Raw genomic sequence first — 21,284 nt, forward strand, 5'->3', positions numbered from 1 at the left:
TTTTTTTGCAGTGAAGATCTGTGCAGCACGCAACAAAGTAACGAGTTAGTAACGGAATCCCGCAATCGTGGAGTTTACTGGCAGGCGCTTGATTTGCAAACATTTTTCACAGATTGGCATAGCTTTTAAACACAGCCCCAAGCGCCCTCCCCGTGCATGGACCCTGGCACTCCCACCCGCCCCTGGTTGGTGAGGCAGGGCTTGGGGCTCGGGGCGGCCGCGGCTTGCTGCTGCTGTGACTCGGGGCAGCCACGGCTCACACCTCGGGGTTGCTGCAGTTGAGGGCGGCTTGGCACCACCTGTGGCTTGGGACCATCCGTGGCTCGGGGTGGCGCGGCGCTGCCCGCTCCCTCTTTCCTTGTGCAGCTCCTGCTGGCTGAGGGCAGGCCATTCTCGCCCCACCTCGTGGCTCGGCTCACAGTTCACACTTTTTTTTTGCAGCGAGGAGCTGCGCCGCGTGCAACAAAGTAACAAATTACTGGCAGGTGCTCAATTTTCACATTTTTCACAGATTGGCGTAGCCTTAAACGCAGCTCCAGGTGCCCTCCCCGTGCCACGGACCCCGGCACTCCCACCTGCCCCCGGTACCAGTTGGAGCGGCTCGCTGCTCCTGGCTACCACCACGCGGCCGTGGGTCCTGGCTTCCCCTGCCCAGCGGCCGCAGCGGCCGCAGGCCCAGGCACTCCCGCCCAGCACTGGCTGGCGCAGCTCGGTTCGTGGCTCAGCCGCCACGGCTGCCAGTGGCTCCATCCCCCCTCACCCAGGCTGCGGCCACCAGCAGCTCATTCCCCCCGCGCCCAGGCCGGGACTGGCGGCAGCTCCCTCCCTCCCCGCACTGCTCCTGCCAGTTGCGGCTGCCCGCTCCCACCCCCGCTCGCGACTCGGCGCTCCTGCGGCACTGCCCCCCCATTGCAGCTCACACTTCCGGGTTGGCAAATGTCGCAACTTTGTCCATTATATAAGGCGCACCAGACTACAAGGTGCACTTCTGGGTTCGGGAAAAAATTTTAGTCAAAAGGGTGTGCCTGATAGTCATGAAATTACTGTAACTCCTGCCAGGTTCCCTGAAATATCACCAAAGCCAGGGAAATAATGTGTTCTCTACTTTCAATCAAAAGAAACCCTTTTGAGCTGTGCTTCCCACACCCCTCTTTGTACCAACTACCACCAACCAAGGAACAGAGCACTCTCCTATAATCAGGCAACTCATCTTCACCTGTGCATTTGAAACCTCTCCCCTTTCAAATAAGCTTGGCATTCCTGCACACTGTGTAGCAATGAGAAAAACCTCATTCAAAGGCCAGTGCTCCGGCAAGGCAGGGAGGTAGGACAACTGGGTGAAGAAAAAAGCCAGAGCAATGCAATTCTCTTCAATGCTTTTAGATGCAATAGATTTTTTCACACTAACAGTTACTTTCTTGCAGAGGAGATTCACCTGGAATATGTTTCACAAGCAGTCTGGACACGTTCTGATTAAGTATTCAGTGCATGCCTAGTCCAAGGTATTTTCCATCTTCTGTTGAATACCTTTCATAATAACAGTGACAGGTGACTGCTTGTGAATATGTGCCAAAGGGGAAAAAACTGTCCTCAGCACTTCCAAAGCTTTGTATCTGTTCACTAAAAAGAGAGGAAAACATGTCCTTTTTCTGCAAAGCTAATCCAGGCAACAGAGAACTACAGAAATGTGCCAACATTCCTCACTTTGCAACAGACAGCAGGAATATACTTACTTGTAAATCAAGTCACTGCCAAACTGGTTTTCTTATCTGAAATGAGTTTTCAAGAAATTTGATCATTCAACCAGACTTTCAGTGGCTGAAATTAATTGGGGAAAACCCTTTCTTTTTTTGAAACTCATAATTTTCTTTGTAACAGAAGCAGGTTTTAACACTCAGAGAAACCACCGAAGCATGGAGCCCCATACAGCACATGCTGAAGCCATGGTTTCCCTTCACTGACACGACAGGACTCGTCCTTTGCACTGAGTCTGCAGACAGCAGCAGCAAATACAGCCCACACTTCCCTCTGCAGAGCAGAGCAGGGGCTTCTAATTGCAATAAATACATATCACGGCACTATCAGGTGGTGAGCTTTTCTATATAACCACAGAGACAAGTAAACTAGACTACAAAATGCAAGCCCTCCTTTAGGAAACTTAAAAAGAGCCTCTTCCCGGTCAGGTTTCAAGGTAGAAAAGGTGCAAACTTTTAACAGATTTCATGTTCCTAGTCTAAGTCTCCATACACCGAATCTAGAGCAAATAGTAAACTGAAGCAAAGATTTAGCACTGAAAACTTCAGCCACAATAAATATTTGCATTGAAATTGTGAAATCTTTCAAAGAGAAACTCCTGTGTTTGGACAGGTTTTGAGAAAATTGTCTAACTTTACAACAAATGCTTCACCTGCATTTTAAAAGTTAAAATTAATTTTTAAAAGCTGGTCATCCCTTCACTGAATTATGCCAGTCTAGAAGCAACTACAGCATCAGTGCCTCTTGAGAACTGTCTCAAGTCGTTTCACTTTTTTAATGTTTACATTATTACATTACATGTCAAAGAACCCCTGGATAAAATAGCCTTTGACAAGATAGTTTCCTTCTCCAGCAAGGGGAAATCATGTAAAGGACAGTAAGACAAGCCCAATCTGCAATCCCAATTATAGCAGTGTACCAGCTAGTAAGAACAATCTGTGATGACTGGAATGCAGTTCAGGTCACCAGGAGTGTACATCTCTCTTAGGAAGAGATAAATCACATTTTAAACACTACTGAATAGACTGATCAGTCACACACTGAATAGAAAGGGTCTCTGTGATTTTTTACTACTGGACAGATGTCTACTACTTACATTTGCTACACATAGCAGAGGAATCTGGTACACTGAGGCAGGAGGATCATGCTTACCATTGAATCTGAGTTAAGTCAAGCACCAGGAGAGCAAATGAAACACTAAGTGTCTCTGTAGCCCTATAAAATTACTAGAAATACCATTTGGTCAACATTTATATAGATATTTAAATGCAAGATGGATGATGCTAAAGCATGTGGAATTATTTTCACCATGGGGAAAAATTACAAATAAATCATATGCACACGTTTTTATAGTATAAAGTTCTGAATGCCTCTGCTTTGGTTATTTATGTTGTACAAGGCATACAGAACACTCACACGAAAGATGCTGGCAAAGTACCCAAACTTTCACCTTGAAAAAACATATTAAATAGAAGGGAAGGTCTATCTCTGCATGACTAATGAAACAAAAATTACTTGAGCTAAAAGGTCATGCTAGCTAGAGCATTTTGTACCAAAACTCCCCAAGCCACAACCATGTTCCCATAGTAAGACCAGGAAATAAGTGAGAGTTTGTATCTACATATTGTATACAGCTACACGAACGAGAGGATACAGATAATTTTGTTGGAAATACATGCATAAAGCCTTAATACTTGAATCTTGCAGTATTCACTTGGCCCAGAAACACCTTAAATTTTTAGAGCAGTCACTACAAACTTTGCCTCCAAATTGCTGGCAGTAATACAAAAAAATAAGGTCGTTTTGGTTATCAGCAATTTGAATGGAAATGTGAAACTAGAAGCATTCTACCTTCTAAATTCCTTATGCCGGTATTATGTCCATTACCTTTGATTTCATTTCTTTTGCAGTTACTGTGCAAATAGTTTGCACACAGACAACATACTTTTGTATTGAACTCCTTTGGCTCAATTGTAAAAACTGATGTGAGTGACTGGACAGCAGTTTAAGGAAATTACCCCACACCAGCCAAGGAGCCCTTGCTCAATGTAATTTATAAAGGGAAAAATGAGATCAAAGTAAGACTGAATTCCCTTGGTAACATGAGGAAAGCTCCAGGAATATTACTGATATTCCTAGGCCAAAGGAGTTGTTTCTGTGGTGGATATAGCAACAGCAACTTGGCCGATCATCCCTGCAACAATTTCATTATACAAATCCATTTTCATGCACATTGTTCACTCATGTTTACTAGGAGAAATATTTTCAGTCTGTTAGTTTTGATTAAACAAGTATGTTTTAAAAAACGTCCCAGAAACCTACAGAATGCTTCCATCTAAAGGACAGTATCATCTCTTGTTTTCAAGATTCTGAAGATTTCCTTGCACATAAATGTTTCTGTTAGTTGCCGCATGCCTGTTTCTCCCCAGTCACCGAGACAAACACTTCTCCTCGCTCCAGGAAAAATCAATACAAAATTAGCTAAACAAATGCAAAATTATTACATGAACATAGAAGGGAAGATCAGTGTGATACATATACATATACATATACATATACATATACATATACATATACATATACATATACATATACATATACATATACATATACCAAATACTATTTAATAGGGGGTTTAAATAACAGGAAACAGTTCTATAATACAGCATTCAAATATACAATTTGAAAATATAAACTAAAAAATTCAATGCAGACAGTGTAAAAATTTGGGAAATTTTAATTACAATTTTGAGGAAAAACATTACTACCATGTTTTTGTGATGACCACAAAAGGTACTTCAACTTGAGAACTCTTCCTTCACTTCAATGCAAGGTCCGCCTGCAGCAGGGAAACAAAACCTAGTTTGTGGGCTCAGAATTGCCAGCCAATAAAAGCTCACGATGTGAGAATACAAAATTTCTTCTGCCCTGAATAAATTTGCATAATTGACAGAATTTAGATTGGCTCAATTACTCAAACAGACATGCACTGTTCTGATGCATTTCATCACTTAGCTTCATACTGACAGTGACAGAACAAAAATGTACGTGTCCAAAATTAACTATGCAATAACATTTCCTTCAGACTGAATTTTAACCCCTTCTCTCTTTTTCTGCAACTTGACTTCCATTAGCAAAGGAAATGTTCTTCTCATAATAAGTCGATATCAGTGGTCTGCTGTAAAAATTACCTCACTCTAATTCAAATTTAGCATCATTTTCCTTGGGACATGGGACCAATTAAGAATAATTCACTTACCAATAGCTTATTAAGGGCACCTGACATAATATATACTGCACTGTAGTAAAAAGTGATACCAGTAGTCAGGTGAAAAGATAAAGAATACAAAGTTATAGGAAACATGTTCACACATTCTGTTAAGGCAACTAGGTAATTAGGAGAAATTTCATCTTATTTCTCCAGGACTGGGGAGAAGAAAGACTCTAACATTTTTCTTTTAACTTGGCTATTAGTATCTACTTTTTGCAGCAGCAATCCATCAAAGCGAGAAAAAAAGCAGCACAGTTCTAATAAAGTAAGTCAGAAAAACCCTACACTTTCTTCAAATTTTTGAGTTCAACATGAAAATATATGGAAAATGTTTAGATTGGCATATTAAAAGAATCACTGGAAGACCTAATACTTGAGTGAAATGCATCATACGTTATTAGCTTAACTTTCCAAGCCATGTTTTGTGTAATTCACATGCTTTTTGTGTTTTACATTTACCCTTTACAGTAATGCATGCAGTAAAGCACAAAGTCATTATATTTTTAGTATCTTGGTTTATTTTTGTTACGATTTTGTTACACATGGCAGGTATCAATGCATAGTTGGAAACATCAGTGATTTGAAATGCACAAGAAATACTGGTAAGGAATTGCTGGGCAATCCATCTGTAGCAGGCAGGTGTTGGGTGAGGAGGTGTAGAAGGATGCTCTGCTTGGACTGAGAAGAACAGCTCGAGTAATGCCCTGTTAGCAAAGCTATCAGTGGTGAATGGAGGAGGGGGCTGTCCTGGTGCTCTTGGTGCTGAACAATGCTGAAACCAGCCTGACTCATCAACCCCAGAGTTAAACATACCTGAGAGAAACGTGAAGCTGTGGCAGACCTGGTAAAGTACCGGATAAATCGACAAACAAATGGTAATACTTACTACTACTAACTTATCTAAAGATGCTGAGCTGACACAGCTGGCCTGGAATCAGAGGACCCACACCCAATTTTTAAAGAGTGGGGAGGATCTTCCATCAATCCCCTTTCTGGAGCTCGTGTGGAGATTCCTTCCTTGAGCTGGGATTTGCCTCAATGTTACCCCTCGAAGTTCAGAGAAAGAGATTCGACCGCAGTCATTGTTACAGGTGAGCAAAATAAATCTCTACTTCATAGTTTCTTTTGCTACCTTTGATATTATTGCTTCAATATTGCTACAAAAATAGGGTACTGAACTAGACTACTAGTTACAGGTACTTAGACTGTGTAGTAAATAATTCTGATTAAGATCTTTTAGTCTCATTATTATCATAACAATGAATTCATTTTCATATAAATATCTCTGTTTTGTCATCCTTAATGCTGTGGGACAAAGCTGTGAAGAGTTTCAATAACACCTATTTAATCCATTAACATAAACCATTGACAGAGCCCGGGGCTAAGGCTGGATCCAGCTGCACCCAGAGGCCTCTGTGAGGAGTTTAGAAATCAAGAGGGTCCTGTCTATGCTTTGTGACTCAACGGGAGGGGTTCTCTATAATCTCTGTAGCTCCCACTCTGCCCACAACACACAGGCTGAGACAAACACCTAACCTGCCCTTTGTGCCCTACTCTGGCTACCCACAAATTACAGCAGTACATGTCATGTGTAAATTTACCTTGAAAAGCTGCTGATGGCCTCAGCTAAAGCTGCCAAAATGTCAGGTTGAGGTGTGAGATTGCCATGTCTGTCTGGAAGGAAAGAAGCCATGGTACAAAGTACTTGCTACTTTCCTTAATGCGTGTCTGAGTGGGGTTCACCTATTGCTGTGGTAGAACTTGGTAAGAACGTGGCTGGAAAAAACAGTGTTTTGAAATACAGCTCAAAGTTACTGTGAAAGCTCAGACAGAAATATCTAGACATAAAGAGAATTAAATATGTAGTTTTAAACTACTGAAGATGTACCCCTTAATGGATCCTTAAACATAGCTAGAACAGTAAAGTACTGATCTTAAGGACTGTGGGTAGACATACAGTTACCAGAAACGCTACAGCTACAGTCTGAAAGTGAGAAAGTGTAATTCTACACTTTGTTCCTATATACATTTCCCTTTGCAAAAAATCTGGATAAAGCACAAAATTATACAAATATTATACCATGAAACAAGAATACAGAAAACTTTCTACTTGGGTTTCAGTGTTCACCCCTTGCAGAAAATGTATTCATTACTGGCACATCATAGCCTGTAGTTTAAAATACAGGATAGAAGTAAATTAATGAGCAATGCTCCTCTAATAAAACAACCTGCCTTTGGAGAAAAGACAGTTTTGATCTGAGGGCTCTAAAGCAAGACATTTCTTATGCTGTTTCTGGAAAACTCTGAAGGACAGAAATCCACAGCATGAGGATAACCCTCTAAGGAATGTTTTTCTCTTCCAATCTCCTTTCCAAGAAAGACTCTTTTATTCATTTTTATAATAAAGGCTAGACAGGCCCACTGTACTATCAGACAAGTTTGCATTGGTGCACATTTCTAACATGAAAACAGGATAGGGACTATACTTTTGGTGCAAAGACATATTTTAAAGAGGTGCAACACTATCTGTGATTAGCATAGTGTGCTGCAAAGAGCCTTAAGTATTCTGCAGCCACAAAGTTTCTGGTACTCATTAAGACAGGCATCCCAGTTAATATTTTTTTAAACTTTATTCTAATATACATTTAATAATGTAAATGTACACATCACATAAACTCTTATACCCCTTGGTAACCTAAGTTAAGCACATGCTACCTTATACATGCAGTTCCATAAAAATGATCCCCTTTGACAGCTATTCATCACAAGCTGGAGTAGTTAAGGCCCCATCTCTTTAATGGGATGTGAATAAAAAATTTAAAAATTATTAACAGACATTCTCAGCTTGCACATAATAAACTACACAAGTCTAAACTGTCTTGTCTAGCTAGACAAGACCAGACAACTTATAATTTGGGACTCTTTCTGAGAGATGTCTGTAAATGAAAACTGAATAGTCCATAGTGCAAATTACTACCTCATAAACTGCAGCATAATAACACTTTTCCTTATGGAATCTCTTTATGAGGAAATCTCTATTTCTGTATAATAATAATAATAATAATAATAATAATAATAACAATGCATTTTATTTCACAATTATGAGGATGATATTGCACTTACTGGAAAATGCTTTACTGGGTAGTAATGTCTTTAAGCAAACTTGTGGTACAAGTAATTTTTATTTTCTTGTATCTCCCTGAATCTTCACACAATTCTTAAATATTTAATAAAATTCCTTGGTTCCAAATTAAATAGTGTTCATAAATAGTGTATTTTTAAAAACTAAACAATTTGGCCAACACACCATAATACTATAACAAAATTGTCTACTCCTTTCTAATTTTGAAGCTAGTAATTTTCTGGAAATTTAGTACCAAGCAACTACAGGGGGATATAGAATTTAGTAAAACACTGTGATTACAGGTTCAAAGAAGTGTGGATAGACAGTGTGACATCCAGGCAATATTTCTTTTAAAATGGTTGAATACAAGAGTCCAGCAGGACTCCTAACATATAAATAAATTCAAAAAGCTAACTGAGGGATTTTTTAGAAATGCCATATACTGCTAAATCCCCAGTAATAACTAGTATTTATATAGAACTTCATATTTTTAAAGTGCTACACAAATACCATCTGGATGAAATGTATTCTTGAAAGGCAGAATACAAATCCCAAGTGAATGGTGACCAGATGAATGGCACTGTGACAGTGAAATGTAATGTAATTACTATAGAGAGGAACTAAGTACTTTATAATCAGCTCACTATGCATGAACTATCATGGAAGACCACACACTCTGCAAGGGAAATGTACAGATATAAAATTATTATCATTCATTAAATAAGTTCTATGACCACAAGGAATTGACACAAGAGCTGTAATTGGCTCCGCAACCTTAAAATGCCTAGCTCAGAAGGTGTAGGAAACATAAGGAAACCCTTCAGTGACAGACAGGCAGGTTATTTCAAGTGCTAGCACAAACCACCTTTAAAAGCCATTATTCCTATACATCAATGCGGATTCCATGTTTTATAGACATTAATTCTCTAGTGCCCGTTAAATACATAATAAATGAACATAGATGAGGTAAAGATGCTGTAATTGCCACATACAGCCAATATGGCAAGGGAGGAGTTTTTCCAAATGGGCAGATCCAGAGGCCATGACGAATCCCGTCACGGACATGATGAGAAGTCCAGGATATGAACAACATCCAGGGAAGAAAGCACCAAGAGTCCTTAAGCCTGAAAAGCTGCATGATGAACTTTAATGTCAGAGCCACCACAGGAATCACAGTAGAACAATGAAGAAGTGGTCTCCGTGGAAGAGTTAGAGCAGCCTGTGAAAGAGAAAACAAGTTTCATGAGAGTCTACAGGTGCATTGTTAGGTGACTAAGTGGAAGCAGAAAGAAAACATACTGCTTCTTTCCACTGCAATTAATCTAAAGCCAATTTTATGCATGAGACTTGTGTGCTGCCCTGTCTCTCTATTGTGCGATATGAATCATGCATCCTACTAAGTACTATCATCAGCAAAACAGGGAGGGAGAGGGATGAGGAATCCTGTTTGTCACATAGTCATGTGGTACATAGGAACTTGTATAATCTGCAGCACTGATTATATGTATTTAACTTCAAGGTAATTAAAAGGAAAACAGCAATGCAATACACTTGAAATATTAAATATGTTTTACTTACAGTAAATCATGTGCTTTAATGGCTTTTACTTCCAAAAATACATCCTGTATTTTATTACAATTGTCACTGTAAAGTTGGTTCAGTTGCGCAGTGCTTAAAACAGAACAACAATTTTCAATAGGACAAAAATATGATCAAAGTTACATGTATTTTGATCGCCTTGAGACAGTACTCTTCATGGACAGGCAAAACAAAGTTCATAAGCCAAGATCTAACATATTTGTGACTGAGCTTTTTGTATCAACAACTTGTTTGACAGTAACTCAGTTGAAAGCCTGATATTTAGTTTTAATAAGGTGAATGCCCAGTTAATGAGATTAGATTTAGCCATTTTAAGAAGTGATAATGTCATTTAATATACATGTTTAAGAAGATATTCTGTGGGTGTATTCAGTAGCAACAGCCACAACCATCACCACAAATTCAAACATGATAAAAAATTGTAATGATATTTTGGATTTTTATTTGACAAGTAAGTAGATTCTTGTGTCTGTAAGCACAGGAGAAACAACAGCACATTACTAAAAGGTCTACAGAAGTGCTGATATGATATTCCTTGGCTGAATTCTGATACTGGTGAACACTCAGAAAACCTGTGACGAGGCACCAGAGAAGTAGTGTGCTGGTGTATCTTTGCTTTGTTGAGCACATCCCTTCCTGCACCTACTGCAGAAGGCAAACAAAGCATGTCTAACCTGTTCCTTCTTCAGTTGTGTTAATCCTTGCAGGATTCAACGGTCAGACTACCTGCCAGTGGGACTCTGGAATAGGTTCATCAAGTTCATGCACAATTTAGATAACTGCATGGAAACTTTGAAGTAGCCTTACCCAGATGATACAGAGACGGGAAGTTACGGACCACCTTGAAATATTACAGCTCATGCTTTAAACCACAGCCAACATTAAAAGGCCTGCAGAAAGCTCTACTCTATTAGCTTCCCACCACATGCTTGTCAGTGACTCTCCTCATCAGGTAATGGGATTAAAGAGCTCACAAGCTGCCTCAAGCATTTTTAACTCTAGTGTTGTGGAACCAATTCCTTTAAGCTGGAGCAAAAGGTGTATCTTCTTCAACTTCAGTTCTGTTTCACACAAGCAGATTGTTCACGGATTGAAGTAGAAGAATCTTGGGATGATGAAATTATTTAACATCTGCCTTACAAAGAGTCAGATTTTTGTTACAAGAGCCTCAAAAATGAAAAAACCTGAACAGTGATACGTTTCAGTAGATAATCTATTGACTGGCCTCTATTTCTGCACTTCAAAAAGACAGTAGCAAAGTCTAAATTAGTCTTTTCCCTGTCACCTGTTAAGGTTAGGTGCCAACAGCAACACAGGGAAAAAGGAAAATTTTAATGTTACTTATGTACACAATTTATCAGAATTGGTGCCATGGTGATGCTTAAATTCTTTTCATGTAAATTTCAGATGGCAGGGTTGTTCATATAGCAAACCTGCATGTTCAATTTTAGCAAGAGAAGGTCCTATTCCGTAACTGCAGGATAGCCATCAAGCTTCTGAGATGCTGTTGCCCAAGGTCTGAGAGTAGAACAGTCTGTTTCCTCTTTTACATTCTGTGACTAACAATTATATCCTTGAGTTGCTAAGCCCTGGAGACAGGTAGCTTTGTTTGCTAATATAAGCTGCTCTACTCTCTTTCTCCTAATAGGCAAATTTGTTTGCCTTTAGAAAGCACCAGATCTTTAAAAAAAACCAAACCACCACAAAAAACCCCAAAAAATCAAGCTTTTTCCATATTAAACCTCCTGGAAAAAAATGACCTTTTCCACTTGCCTACATGTTCAACCAGATGCAAATCATCTTGCAGTTGCTGCTCCTCTGGCCTCTCTCTCTACAATGAGCAGCTGCAGATTGGAGAATAATTGAATGCAGGAGAACCCACGCAAATTACCTGCTTTAGTGCTCATGATGACACCATGGATGGTTATGTAACAACAGATGTTCCCTCACTGATACTCTGTGGTGCTTCACAAACCTGAAGTCTTTAGTTCATAGTAACATATTCAATGTAACATATAATAGTAACAATATAATAATATATTCAATGTTATATTAATTGTGCTTGTGCAAAGCTTATTCTCCAGTTGCAGAAATGCTCCTGTACAGCCCAGGTCAGTCATGGGCAGCACACTTCCCAGCAGCGCTATGTATGTTTGCCACCGACTGCATGTTCTACACTTTCAGAATTTGTTGAGTCTTTAGCAGCAAGACACCAATTTCCACATGTCTGCTCTGCAACATGAGTGTCTGGGCTACAGTCCTGGTGGAGTCTGGGAGCAGCCCATCATGTCCTACTCCTGACTGATGACAGGCTGCAGGAACTGCCACCTTTGGAGTTGTTAGTGAGACAGGTTTTTCTGTACTTGTGTGCACAGTTAAAACCACATGGAACACAAAGAACTACAAAGTCCAAGTAGTGAAGTCACTGTAAACTTCATACTTGTTGCAAAAATAATGTGGGCAAAAGGTCAGATCGCAAGGTACTTGGTACACAAGTATCTATCAGAGTAAACATATAAATACCACAAGTGACTATTTACCCTGAATACTGCAGAAAAATAATCATGAAAAACAGACCAATGGCCAAACAATCCCAGCGCTGAGTAGTGTCAGCAGGAACAGAAGTAGGTGACTACAGTAGTGTGAAGGTAGCAATTGGAGGTGGAAGGCAGGACTGCCTTGTGCTGCATAAAAAGTTTACTCCAGAAAAATCAACTCGTCATCAGATTTAAAAGCGGTGATGACGAGCCTCAAAGGTGATTGTGTACAGTAACGTGAAATATACTATCAGTACAAATTAGTGGCGTGGTTAGCTAATCACATGTATTAATTTATTAGCTATTTAGTAATGTGTTGCAAAAGCAGTAAACATGTTAGTTTCTTGAAGCAGTTACTGTCAACCAGGCAATTCAAAGACCAAGAATGGCACTGTAACTACCAAATATGTTGTAAAAAAGTATCTAACAAATACACAGTAAAAAGTATCCCATGAAATAATAAATTATATAGGTGACAGCCTGAAATTATGCCAAGAAGCTGAGAGGCACATCATATTAAGCCAAGGAAAGAAAAATTACATATTACAATCACATCTAGCTGGCCAGACAGCACACAGAAGAAAAGTTTATGGGGATTACGTTACATCACAAACCAAAGGGATTCTGATGGCACTGCAAGAAGACAAAACCTGTAACAGATTATTATTTTTTCTTTAAAGGACAGAATCATTGTAATTTTGTGGCACTGAAAGGAATTAAACTACAATGTTTGGCTCAAATGAAGTCTCACCTAAAATACTACTTATAGTTTTGGACAGGACCCTTTAGAGGTAATTGAGGCAAAAAAGCAATACAGAGGAGAGGAGAAAAATAGTATGAGGTTTACAAAACACAAATTTATTCCTTTAAGATTTTTTTTTAAAAGTTATTTAGTTGAGAAGAGAGTCTTTGTAAAGAATACTTGAAAGTTGTAATGATGTTTTTGCCCTAAGACTCATGAAACCGACACTGGATTATTTCCTTTATTAGTCCAGTTAACATATGGAAAGTAGTAGGCAAATCACTTTGAAAAAGCTTTTGGGCACCTTGTCTTCTCCTCACCTCAGCTAAACACATTTGGCTGCTGGAAGGGCTATGATTCTACCTGCTGTGTTTTGTGTTTCTGATTTGAAAAACACTTTGGGGGAAAGCACAGAAATCAGCTTTTGCAAAATAAACCTTAAAGAACAAGAGAACTTGATCTAACCATCATCGACAATACTTTAGGCTGGATTAGACAAAGAACTGCTATCTGCTCGGGAATTGAAGCAACACAGGAAGAAATTAAGTCACAAAATTACAAAAATTTACTTGGTAGTATATAGCAGAGATAGGCTAGGCTACACAAACGTTCCCCATCATGGAAGGTGCAGGTATACTTAACCTTGCCTCACTGCCAAGGGGCAGGTCCCTTCCCAACTCCATGAAACAATTCAATAGTCAACTTCTCAAACAAACATCAGTGAAGTGTGACATCTAGTGGTTGTAATTAAGAAAAATACTGGTAATCATCCCAAATGCATGAAAAAGCAGCAATAAAATTTTAATATTTTCTAATAGCTAGCCATTCATTTAGTTGCATTCACTGATTTTAAAATAAGAAAAACCAGATGAGAATAATTAGAGATTTAAATTCTATTCCATATTGTTATTCAGTAATAATATTGTATGACCCATTAATCAACCAAACTAACTTCCCTTTTCTTTACCTAGTTTTATAATTGTACAACATTTCCACATGAAAGAAATGCAGATAAGGGGAGAAGTAGGGACTACTCAGGGAAGAATAATGTCGGCCACCAGGACATGCTGGAGCCTGACTGTCCACGTGGCAAAATGGTAGTCAGTGATATCCTGGGATGCACTGGGAATGTGGCTAGTTTGAAGGGCTTGGTTCTTCTCTTTCCCCTCCGCAGTGGTAAACCCAATAGACGGAACTGACCAAATGCACAAATAAAAGGCAGCTCTTCTCTAGTGATACTGTACCTAATCAAAAATTACTTTTCCATTGTAAATCTGATTTTTACATCTCTACTATAAGCAATATTTGCCTCTTACACTTAGCTGACATCTAAATATTTTTCAAAAATTGGTAAACCATTGTTCTTCTTTACTTACACGAATTTAAAGAACAGGATTTCCTTCCTTCCTTCCTTCCTGCCTTTTAGTTATTTCCCTGTGAATAGTGTAACAGTATTATGAGTAAACTAGAGGAGGAAAACTACTGGAAAAGAGTGCCACAATCTGGTAGTACTGATACTATTGAGAAACTCTGTCCTAACAAGCAGTTCTGCATTAAGTTAAGCATCCACTGCTTAACAGGAGCCAATTCAATTCACCTTTTTACTTTTATTAATAAGCTGATGCTTGCTTTCCTACTTCTTTTTTTGTTTCTTTTTTTTTTTCAATGAACTATATTTAAATGCAACTCAGGCTGCCTTTTTAAAGTGTCAGCTCACATATAGCTTGTTTGTGGGAGAAATATTTAGGGCTGGCTAAAACCAATGTATTACTCATAAAGACTGAAATAAACAGAAGCTCTATCATCTACATTTCAGATATTTCTACCCCACATTTCAGGTATTTCTAACCCTTACTGTAAAGAGAAGTGGAATAATCCATTTCATCCATAGAATTGTGCAAAGGAGCACTTAACTCCTTAGGCTGGATAACAAAGCAACTATGTGATACATGTAGAATAGCACATACATGTGCAAAACTCTCTTTTTTTCCTTCTAAGTAGCAGAAACTGAACAGTAGATGTAAAATATTTTTATGGCTTTTAAAATCATAACAACTGCATATAAACAATTCCGGTGTATCTATTAAATGTATTTAATTAAATTATCAGTGAAATTTTTTGGTCTACAACACAGTAGAGAAACAACAATGTAAAAGTGATAAATCAACAAATCACTGATCTACTGACTTACCTTTAATGACAGAGATCCAGCAAGAAAGAAGTGGTCCACATCAATGACAGAGGCAAGGAAGCCAGCCAGGGTGACCTCAGTGAAGTCACTTTTCTTCCTGAGTCCAATCACTATTGCCCAGGACCACATCCCCAGTATACCATGCACCGCATTATCAGATAAGGCTCGGAGCCAGTCATTTTGCTGAATGAAGGAAAACTGCAGAAGTCTATCTGCTACAAAGCAGAATATCCCCAAACCTAGACTGGAAATAACTGATGCTGTGCTGAAAGTCTGGAGAAGAGCGTGGGCCTTTTCAGTCTCAGATGCCATGACAAAAACCATGTTGCAGTACACAAAATGTCATCAGGATACACACTGCGCATTGTCCTTTGGATCGTCAGTTGTTCTGTAAATGTCAGAGATCAGAAAGGAAACTATTAAACAAAGAAAATCCATTTGAACAAGACATTCGTTACCACAGCTGCAACTGGGCATTAAGACCCAAATTCAGTGTTTGCATTCAATATTCCCAGGGAATTTTAAATTTCAATTAGTTTATTGACTTAAAAACTACAACTCTGAATTAAAACACCTGCCCTGTTTTAATTAGAACCAGCACAAGTAACACGGAGAGCTCTCATTCCACTTGTCAAAATGTTAAATATTACAAGATAACTTGAAACACATATGATAATACACGGAATATGTTTCAAGACTCCTTCTGATCATAAATACATTATTTAATCCAATTAAATACTTTACACTGTAATAACAAAAGAAGATTCAGTTTAAAGGATTTTTAGGAGTGATTCTCAAAATCCCAGATTTCTCAAAATAACTGTTAAAACTGAGTTTTCAATCTATAATCCAAACCACTGCTTTAATTTACATTCTTTACTAACATATTTAGTATTCCCTGGTACCCTTTCCTGAGTCCTTTCCTTGTTTAGTTTGGAGACTGGAACATAAGAAAACCAAACCCACTAAAATATCTTCACTATTTGTAATAAAGACAGACAACAACCATTTAGACAAGCAAAGTAATCAAAACCACCTCCTTACAGATCAAAGTTACCTAAGCTTTATCTCAGCATATGCTCCAGCAGAGAAGTTGGCTGTTACTTTCAGGCCTTATCTATTGTCTGCCACACTACCTTCATAAGTTCTCTTTTTGCAAGAGAAGTTCTAACTGTCCTAGCTCTTATGCTAGTCTTTTTGGGGAGATGTAGGGACAGACCACAATTTTAAAGCCTATATGCTGCCTAAAAATGGATTCTTCCCATGAGTTCAGCATTTTTGTGCAATACATTAAATCTTGACAACCCTTCTTCATTAGGTAAATTCTTATTGTGAAGGGCCTTTTTGAGCGTATTAAACTTCTTAAGTTGACACATAACTATTTATGATTTTAAACATATTGTAAGTCTCACAAGATATAAATGTTTCTTGCAGATTATTAACATGCCTGCCTGTTTTAGAATTATCTGCAAGACTACTGGTATCTCTGTAGGAGAAGAAAAAATCCCACTGAACCATTTATTTAGAAAACATTTTAAAAAGTACAGTAATTTCACGACTATAAGGCGCACCCTTTTGACTAAAACTTTCCCCCGAACCCAGAAGTGCGCCTTATAGTCCGGTGCGCCTTATATATGGACAAAGTTGTGAAATTTGCCAACGCGGAAATGTGAGCCGTGAGCCGGGCTGCGAGGGGGGCGGTGCCATGGGAGCGCCGAGCTGCAAGAGGGGGCAGGATCGGGCGGCCACGGCCAGCAGGAGCCACACGGGGTGGGTGGGACGGGGCAGCCCCCAGCCAGCAGCAGCCCCACAGGGAAAGAGGTAGCGGGAGGCCCTGCGCCGCCATGAGCCGTGGGTGGTCCCGAGCTGCCCTGAGCCCAGTGGGGGGGCGGGGGGCCGATCCGAGCCTGCATGGCCTCAGTGGAGGGGGGGAACGGGGCCAATCTGAGCTTGCCCAGTCCCAGCAGGGGAAAGGCAGACCAATCTAAGCCTGCCCGGCCCCGAGGCGCCTTGAGTCGTCTGCGGTCCCAAGCCATGGTGGCCTTAAGCCACCCTGAACCACAGCAACCCCGAGGTGTGAGCCGTGGCTGCCCTGAGCCCTGCCCCGAGCCCCGCCTTGCCAGCCAGGGGCGAGTGGGAGTGCCGGGCCCCACACATGGGGAGGGCACTTGGGGCTGCATTTAAAGGCTACACCAATCTGTGAAAAATGTTTGCAAATCGAGCACCTGCCAGTAAACTCCACGATCTCGGGATTCCGTTACTAATTCGTTACTTTGTTGCGTGTGGCATGGATCTTCGCAGCAAAAAAAGAGTGCACCTTATAGTCTGGTGCACCTTATATAATTTACAAAGTTGTGAAATTTGCCGACTCCTGGAGGTGCACCTTATAACCCGATGCGCCTTATGGTCGTGAAATTACTGTAAAAGAGAAGAAATCATTAATAATACATGGGCATTACACAGAGATGAAAAAAGTGGGTAGAGTCTGTTAACCATGACTGTGCCTCTTCTGAATGAATGCATAGACAGAAAGTACAGTAATTTCATGACTATGAGGCGCACCCTTTTGACTAAAATGTTGGTCCAAACCCGGAAGTGCGCCTTATAGTCCGGTGCGCCTTATATAATGGACAAAGTTCGGAAATTTGCCAACCCAGAACTGAAAGCCATGAGCCAAGCCACGACGGGGGGCAGGAGCGGGCAGCCCCCGGCCAGCAGGAGCTGCACGGGGAGGGAGGAAGCGAGCGGCCCCGTGCTGCCTCGAGCTGTGGACAGTCCTGAGCCGGCCCGAGCCGGCCCGAGCCACAGGCGGCCCTGAGCCACCCTGAACCACAGCAACCCCGAGGTGTGAGCCGTGGCCACCCCGAACTGTGGCAGCCGTGGGAGCCGGGGGCGAGTGGGAGTGCTGGGCCCCACACACAGGGAGGGCGCTTGGGGCTGCGTTTAAAGGCTACACCAATCTGTGAAAAATGTTTGAAAATTGAGCACCTGCCAGTAAACTCCATGATCACGGGATTCCGTTACTAATTCATTACTTTGTTGTGCGCAGCATGGATCTTCGCTGCAAAAAAAAAGTGCGCCTTATAGTCCGGTGTGCCTTGTATAATGCACAAAGTTGTGAAATTTGCCGACTCCCGGAGGTGCGCCTTATAATCCGGTGCGCTTTATGGTCGTGAAAGTACTGTATTTCCCAAAACAATGGAAGTACTGTTTTCTATTGGGTGACCTCATGGTACACAGAACATTGCTAAATAAATCCCACTTTAAGGAAAAAAATGGCAGTCTCCTCACAAATGCTTCTTCTATATGGACATCATGTCAGATTGGATTTCATTTAAAATTATAATAACAGCTATGTAAGAATCCAATCTGTGAAGAGGTAACGTAGCAACATACCTTTATAAAGCACACTGGCATGCAGACTCAAACCTCTCCTGGGAGTAGGAAAACATTTTTTTTTCCATCACAGATGCCCGACTCCAGTATGAAAAGCCTACGGTCTATGCCTCAGTGTTGAGCCTCTGTGCTTTCTGAATCCAGTCTGCCCAGCCCAGTGCAGGAAATACCAAACACTGTTTGTTCCATCCTAAAGAAAAACCAACCAGGCACCAGTAAACACCAACATAAGACAAAACATATAAATAAGACGCATCCATGAAATATGAACAACAGCAAAAAAATCCAGAAAGAATAAACAAACATTTAATTAATTTGTAAACTAATATAATTGAGCTAAGAGCAACTTCAGCTAAGCTTTGAAGCTCTGTAAAAGAAAGCAGAAAAAAAACGTAAACCAAGAGCAGAAATAAAAATGCAGCATGGTAGTAACTAAAAGATAATAAAACACAAAGTCCAAAAAGTACAGTTCCAATCTTCTACGTAATTGCATTTCAAGGGATAGAATTCATTTTTACAGATTTCTTCTTGTGCCTGGAAGACTCCCACCTAACGAAACATTTATGAGTACCATTCAGGGCTCTCTTTCTAAATTCCACCCCATCATTTAGTGACCTTGGAATAGACAGAGATCTGGAAATTAATTTAGCAACAGAGGTCTGTGTTAGGCTTACACTTTTGCTATGGGAAGTATTAGCACGTGTTCTGCGGGCCAAAATGAAGAACAGGATGCAAACCTGGCTTCAGGTTGACCACAGTCAAGAGCTGTGTCCAGCAGTTCTTTTTAAACTGTTTCAGCCTCCTTCTAGACAAAAGTGAGTGCTGCCTTTGTAAAAATCAGAACTTCCCAGAAATACCCTGCAGATCAAGAGAGAAATCAAACCACAAAAAGCAAAACTTTGGTCAACCAAAATAATCTCTGAAGGGATAATTTTAATTATTTTTCCTCCCTGAAAAATGATGCTTTTCAGGGTCTTTACAAAATGTCACAATAAAGAGTCAGTTTTTCCAGCCTACAGATCCCAGAAAGCAGTTGTGCAGCTTACATTCTGCTAAAACAGAAAAGTGGGGAATAATTCACACATTTAAGAATGCTTAAAACCATTGTCAGTGCAGTTAACATCCTGAAGAAAAGTTCTAGGTTGATTTTACACACAACAGCTGATAGAGTAACCCAGCTTTGAGTTGGTTTCCCATGACGTTTTACATGAGATAAAGCACTAAGCATAATCTCTGTCTATAGTCTCAAAATGGAATTTTGCAGATATGCTTAATTTGGTGGAATTGCCAAAGTAATTTTTATGAATGCATAGTTAACACTTTAAATCATTGACACAAGAAGATATTTAGATCAAAACTGTAAATATACTTTTGGGAGAACAACTGACACTAAGAGGCCATGGTGTACAAGCAAAACAAAAAAACAATGGCTAAAATTACCACTTAGAAATATTGCTGTGTGTAATTTTTGGTCCAGTTTTGCATGATGCTATCAGATATGCGAATACATACAGGAATTTAATGCATGAAGTTACAGAATCACAGAAGCAATTAGGTTGGGCAAGACACCTGAGATCAAGACCAAGCTACAACTGAAAAACACCCTGCCAAGTAATAGAATTATGCATTCTACACAAGAAGTTTAACGACTGTAATCCCTTACAATTCTAAAATCTCTTAAATCCCTCATTATTTGATATCGGATGTTAAATTATATTAAATACTGCATGAAGCAGAATTAAGACACCACATCAAACCTTTAGTTACAATCGCGTGGAAAAGGAGATCCCAGCCTATCTGTGAAAGAACTGACAACGCCAGCATTTTTGGGTCAGACAATTGTAATACACTATTGGAGTGATCACGCAAATATTTTTGGGCCAGATAATTACAATGCATTATGATGGTGATCTAGCAAATATTTATTTTTGGGCCGGATAATTATAACGCATTTTTGGGGTTGAAGAGGGCAAAAGCCCAGAAGGAAGTGGTAGGATTTTACCAAGACGCTGAAGAACAAGCTAAATTAAACCGAGCAGGAAATCAGCGTGGAAACCCGAGAAGCAGCAGCGTGAGGGAGGCGCGGAGCCCGGGCGGTGTGAGGGGGGCGCGGGGCTCGGGCGGTGTGAGGGGGGCGCGGGGCCCGGGCGGTGTGAGGGACGCCGGAGCCTGGCGGTGTGAGGGAGGCGCGGGGCCCGGGCGGTGTGAGGGGGGCGCGGGGCTCGGGCGGTGTGAGAGAGGCGCGGGGCTCGGGCGGTGTGAGGGGGGCGCGGAGCCCGGGCGGTGTGAGGGAGGCGCGGGGCTCGGGCGGTGTGAGGGGGGCGCGGGGCCCGGGCGGTGTGAGGGACGCCGGAGCCTGGCGGGATGAGGGACGCCGGAGCCTGGCGGTGTGAGGGAGGCGCGGGGCCCGGGCGGTGTGAGGGGCGCTGGAGCCGCCGCCGCCGCCCGCCCGCCGCGGAGCCCACCTGGAGCGCGGCCGCCGCCAGTCGCCCTTCAGCCCATGGGGCTCGGCTCCGACCCCGGCCGGAGCGGGCTGTGCAGCCCTCAGCTGCGGCCGCAGGGCGCCTCGGTAGCCGCCAAGGAAGCATGCGTGGCCGCGGAGCAGCCTGGGACCCGTGCCCACCCCGTCTCCTCCCAGCCCCGCCCGGCCGCGCGTGGTCGTGAGGGAG

At 41.1% G+C, this 21,284-nt stretch overlaps 1 protein-coding gene across 4 annotated transcripts; it reads right to left on the reverse strand.

Annotated features, from left to right (window-relative positions):
- Nucleotides 1-5,521: 5,521 nt before the first annotated feature.
- TMEM267 (transmembrane protein 267) lies at nt 5,522-21,207 on the reverse strand. 4 transcript variants are annotated; one of them, XM_033086248.2, is made up of 5 exons: nt 21,081-21,207; nt 19,353-19,473; nt 18,616-18,805; nt 15,220-15,607; nt 5,522-9,369 (listed from the first exon to the last, which is right to left on the reverse strand). In XM_033086248.2, exons 4-5 carry the CDS (start codon nt 15,541-15,543, stop codon nt 9,034-9,036), a joined length of 660 nt encoding a protein of 219 aa, XP_032942139.1. In that variant the 5' UTR covers nt 15,544-15,607; nt 18,616-18,805; nt 19,353-19,473; nt 21,081-21,207; the 3' UTR covers nt 5,522-9,033. The 4 variants fall into 4 exon arrangements, with proteins under 4 accessions (XP_032942139.1, XP_032942141.1, XP_032942140.1 ...); XM_033086250.2 differs by having other exon boundaries at nt 19,290-19,473; XM_033086249.2 differs by lacking the exon at nt 19,353-19,473.
- Nucleotides 21,208-21,284: the final 77 nt, after the last annotated feature.

Source organism: Catharus ustulatus, chromosome Z (assembly GCF_009819885.2).
Source record: "Catharus ustulatus isolate bCatUst1 chromosome Z, bCatUst1.pri.v2, whole genome shotgun sequence".
In the NCBI taxonomy this organism is placed as follows: Eukaryota; Metazoa; Chordata; class Aves; order Passeriformes; family Turdidae; genus Catharus; species Catharus ustulatus.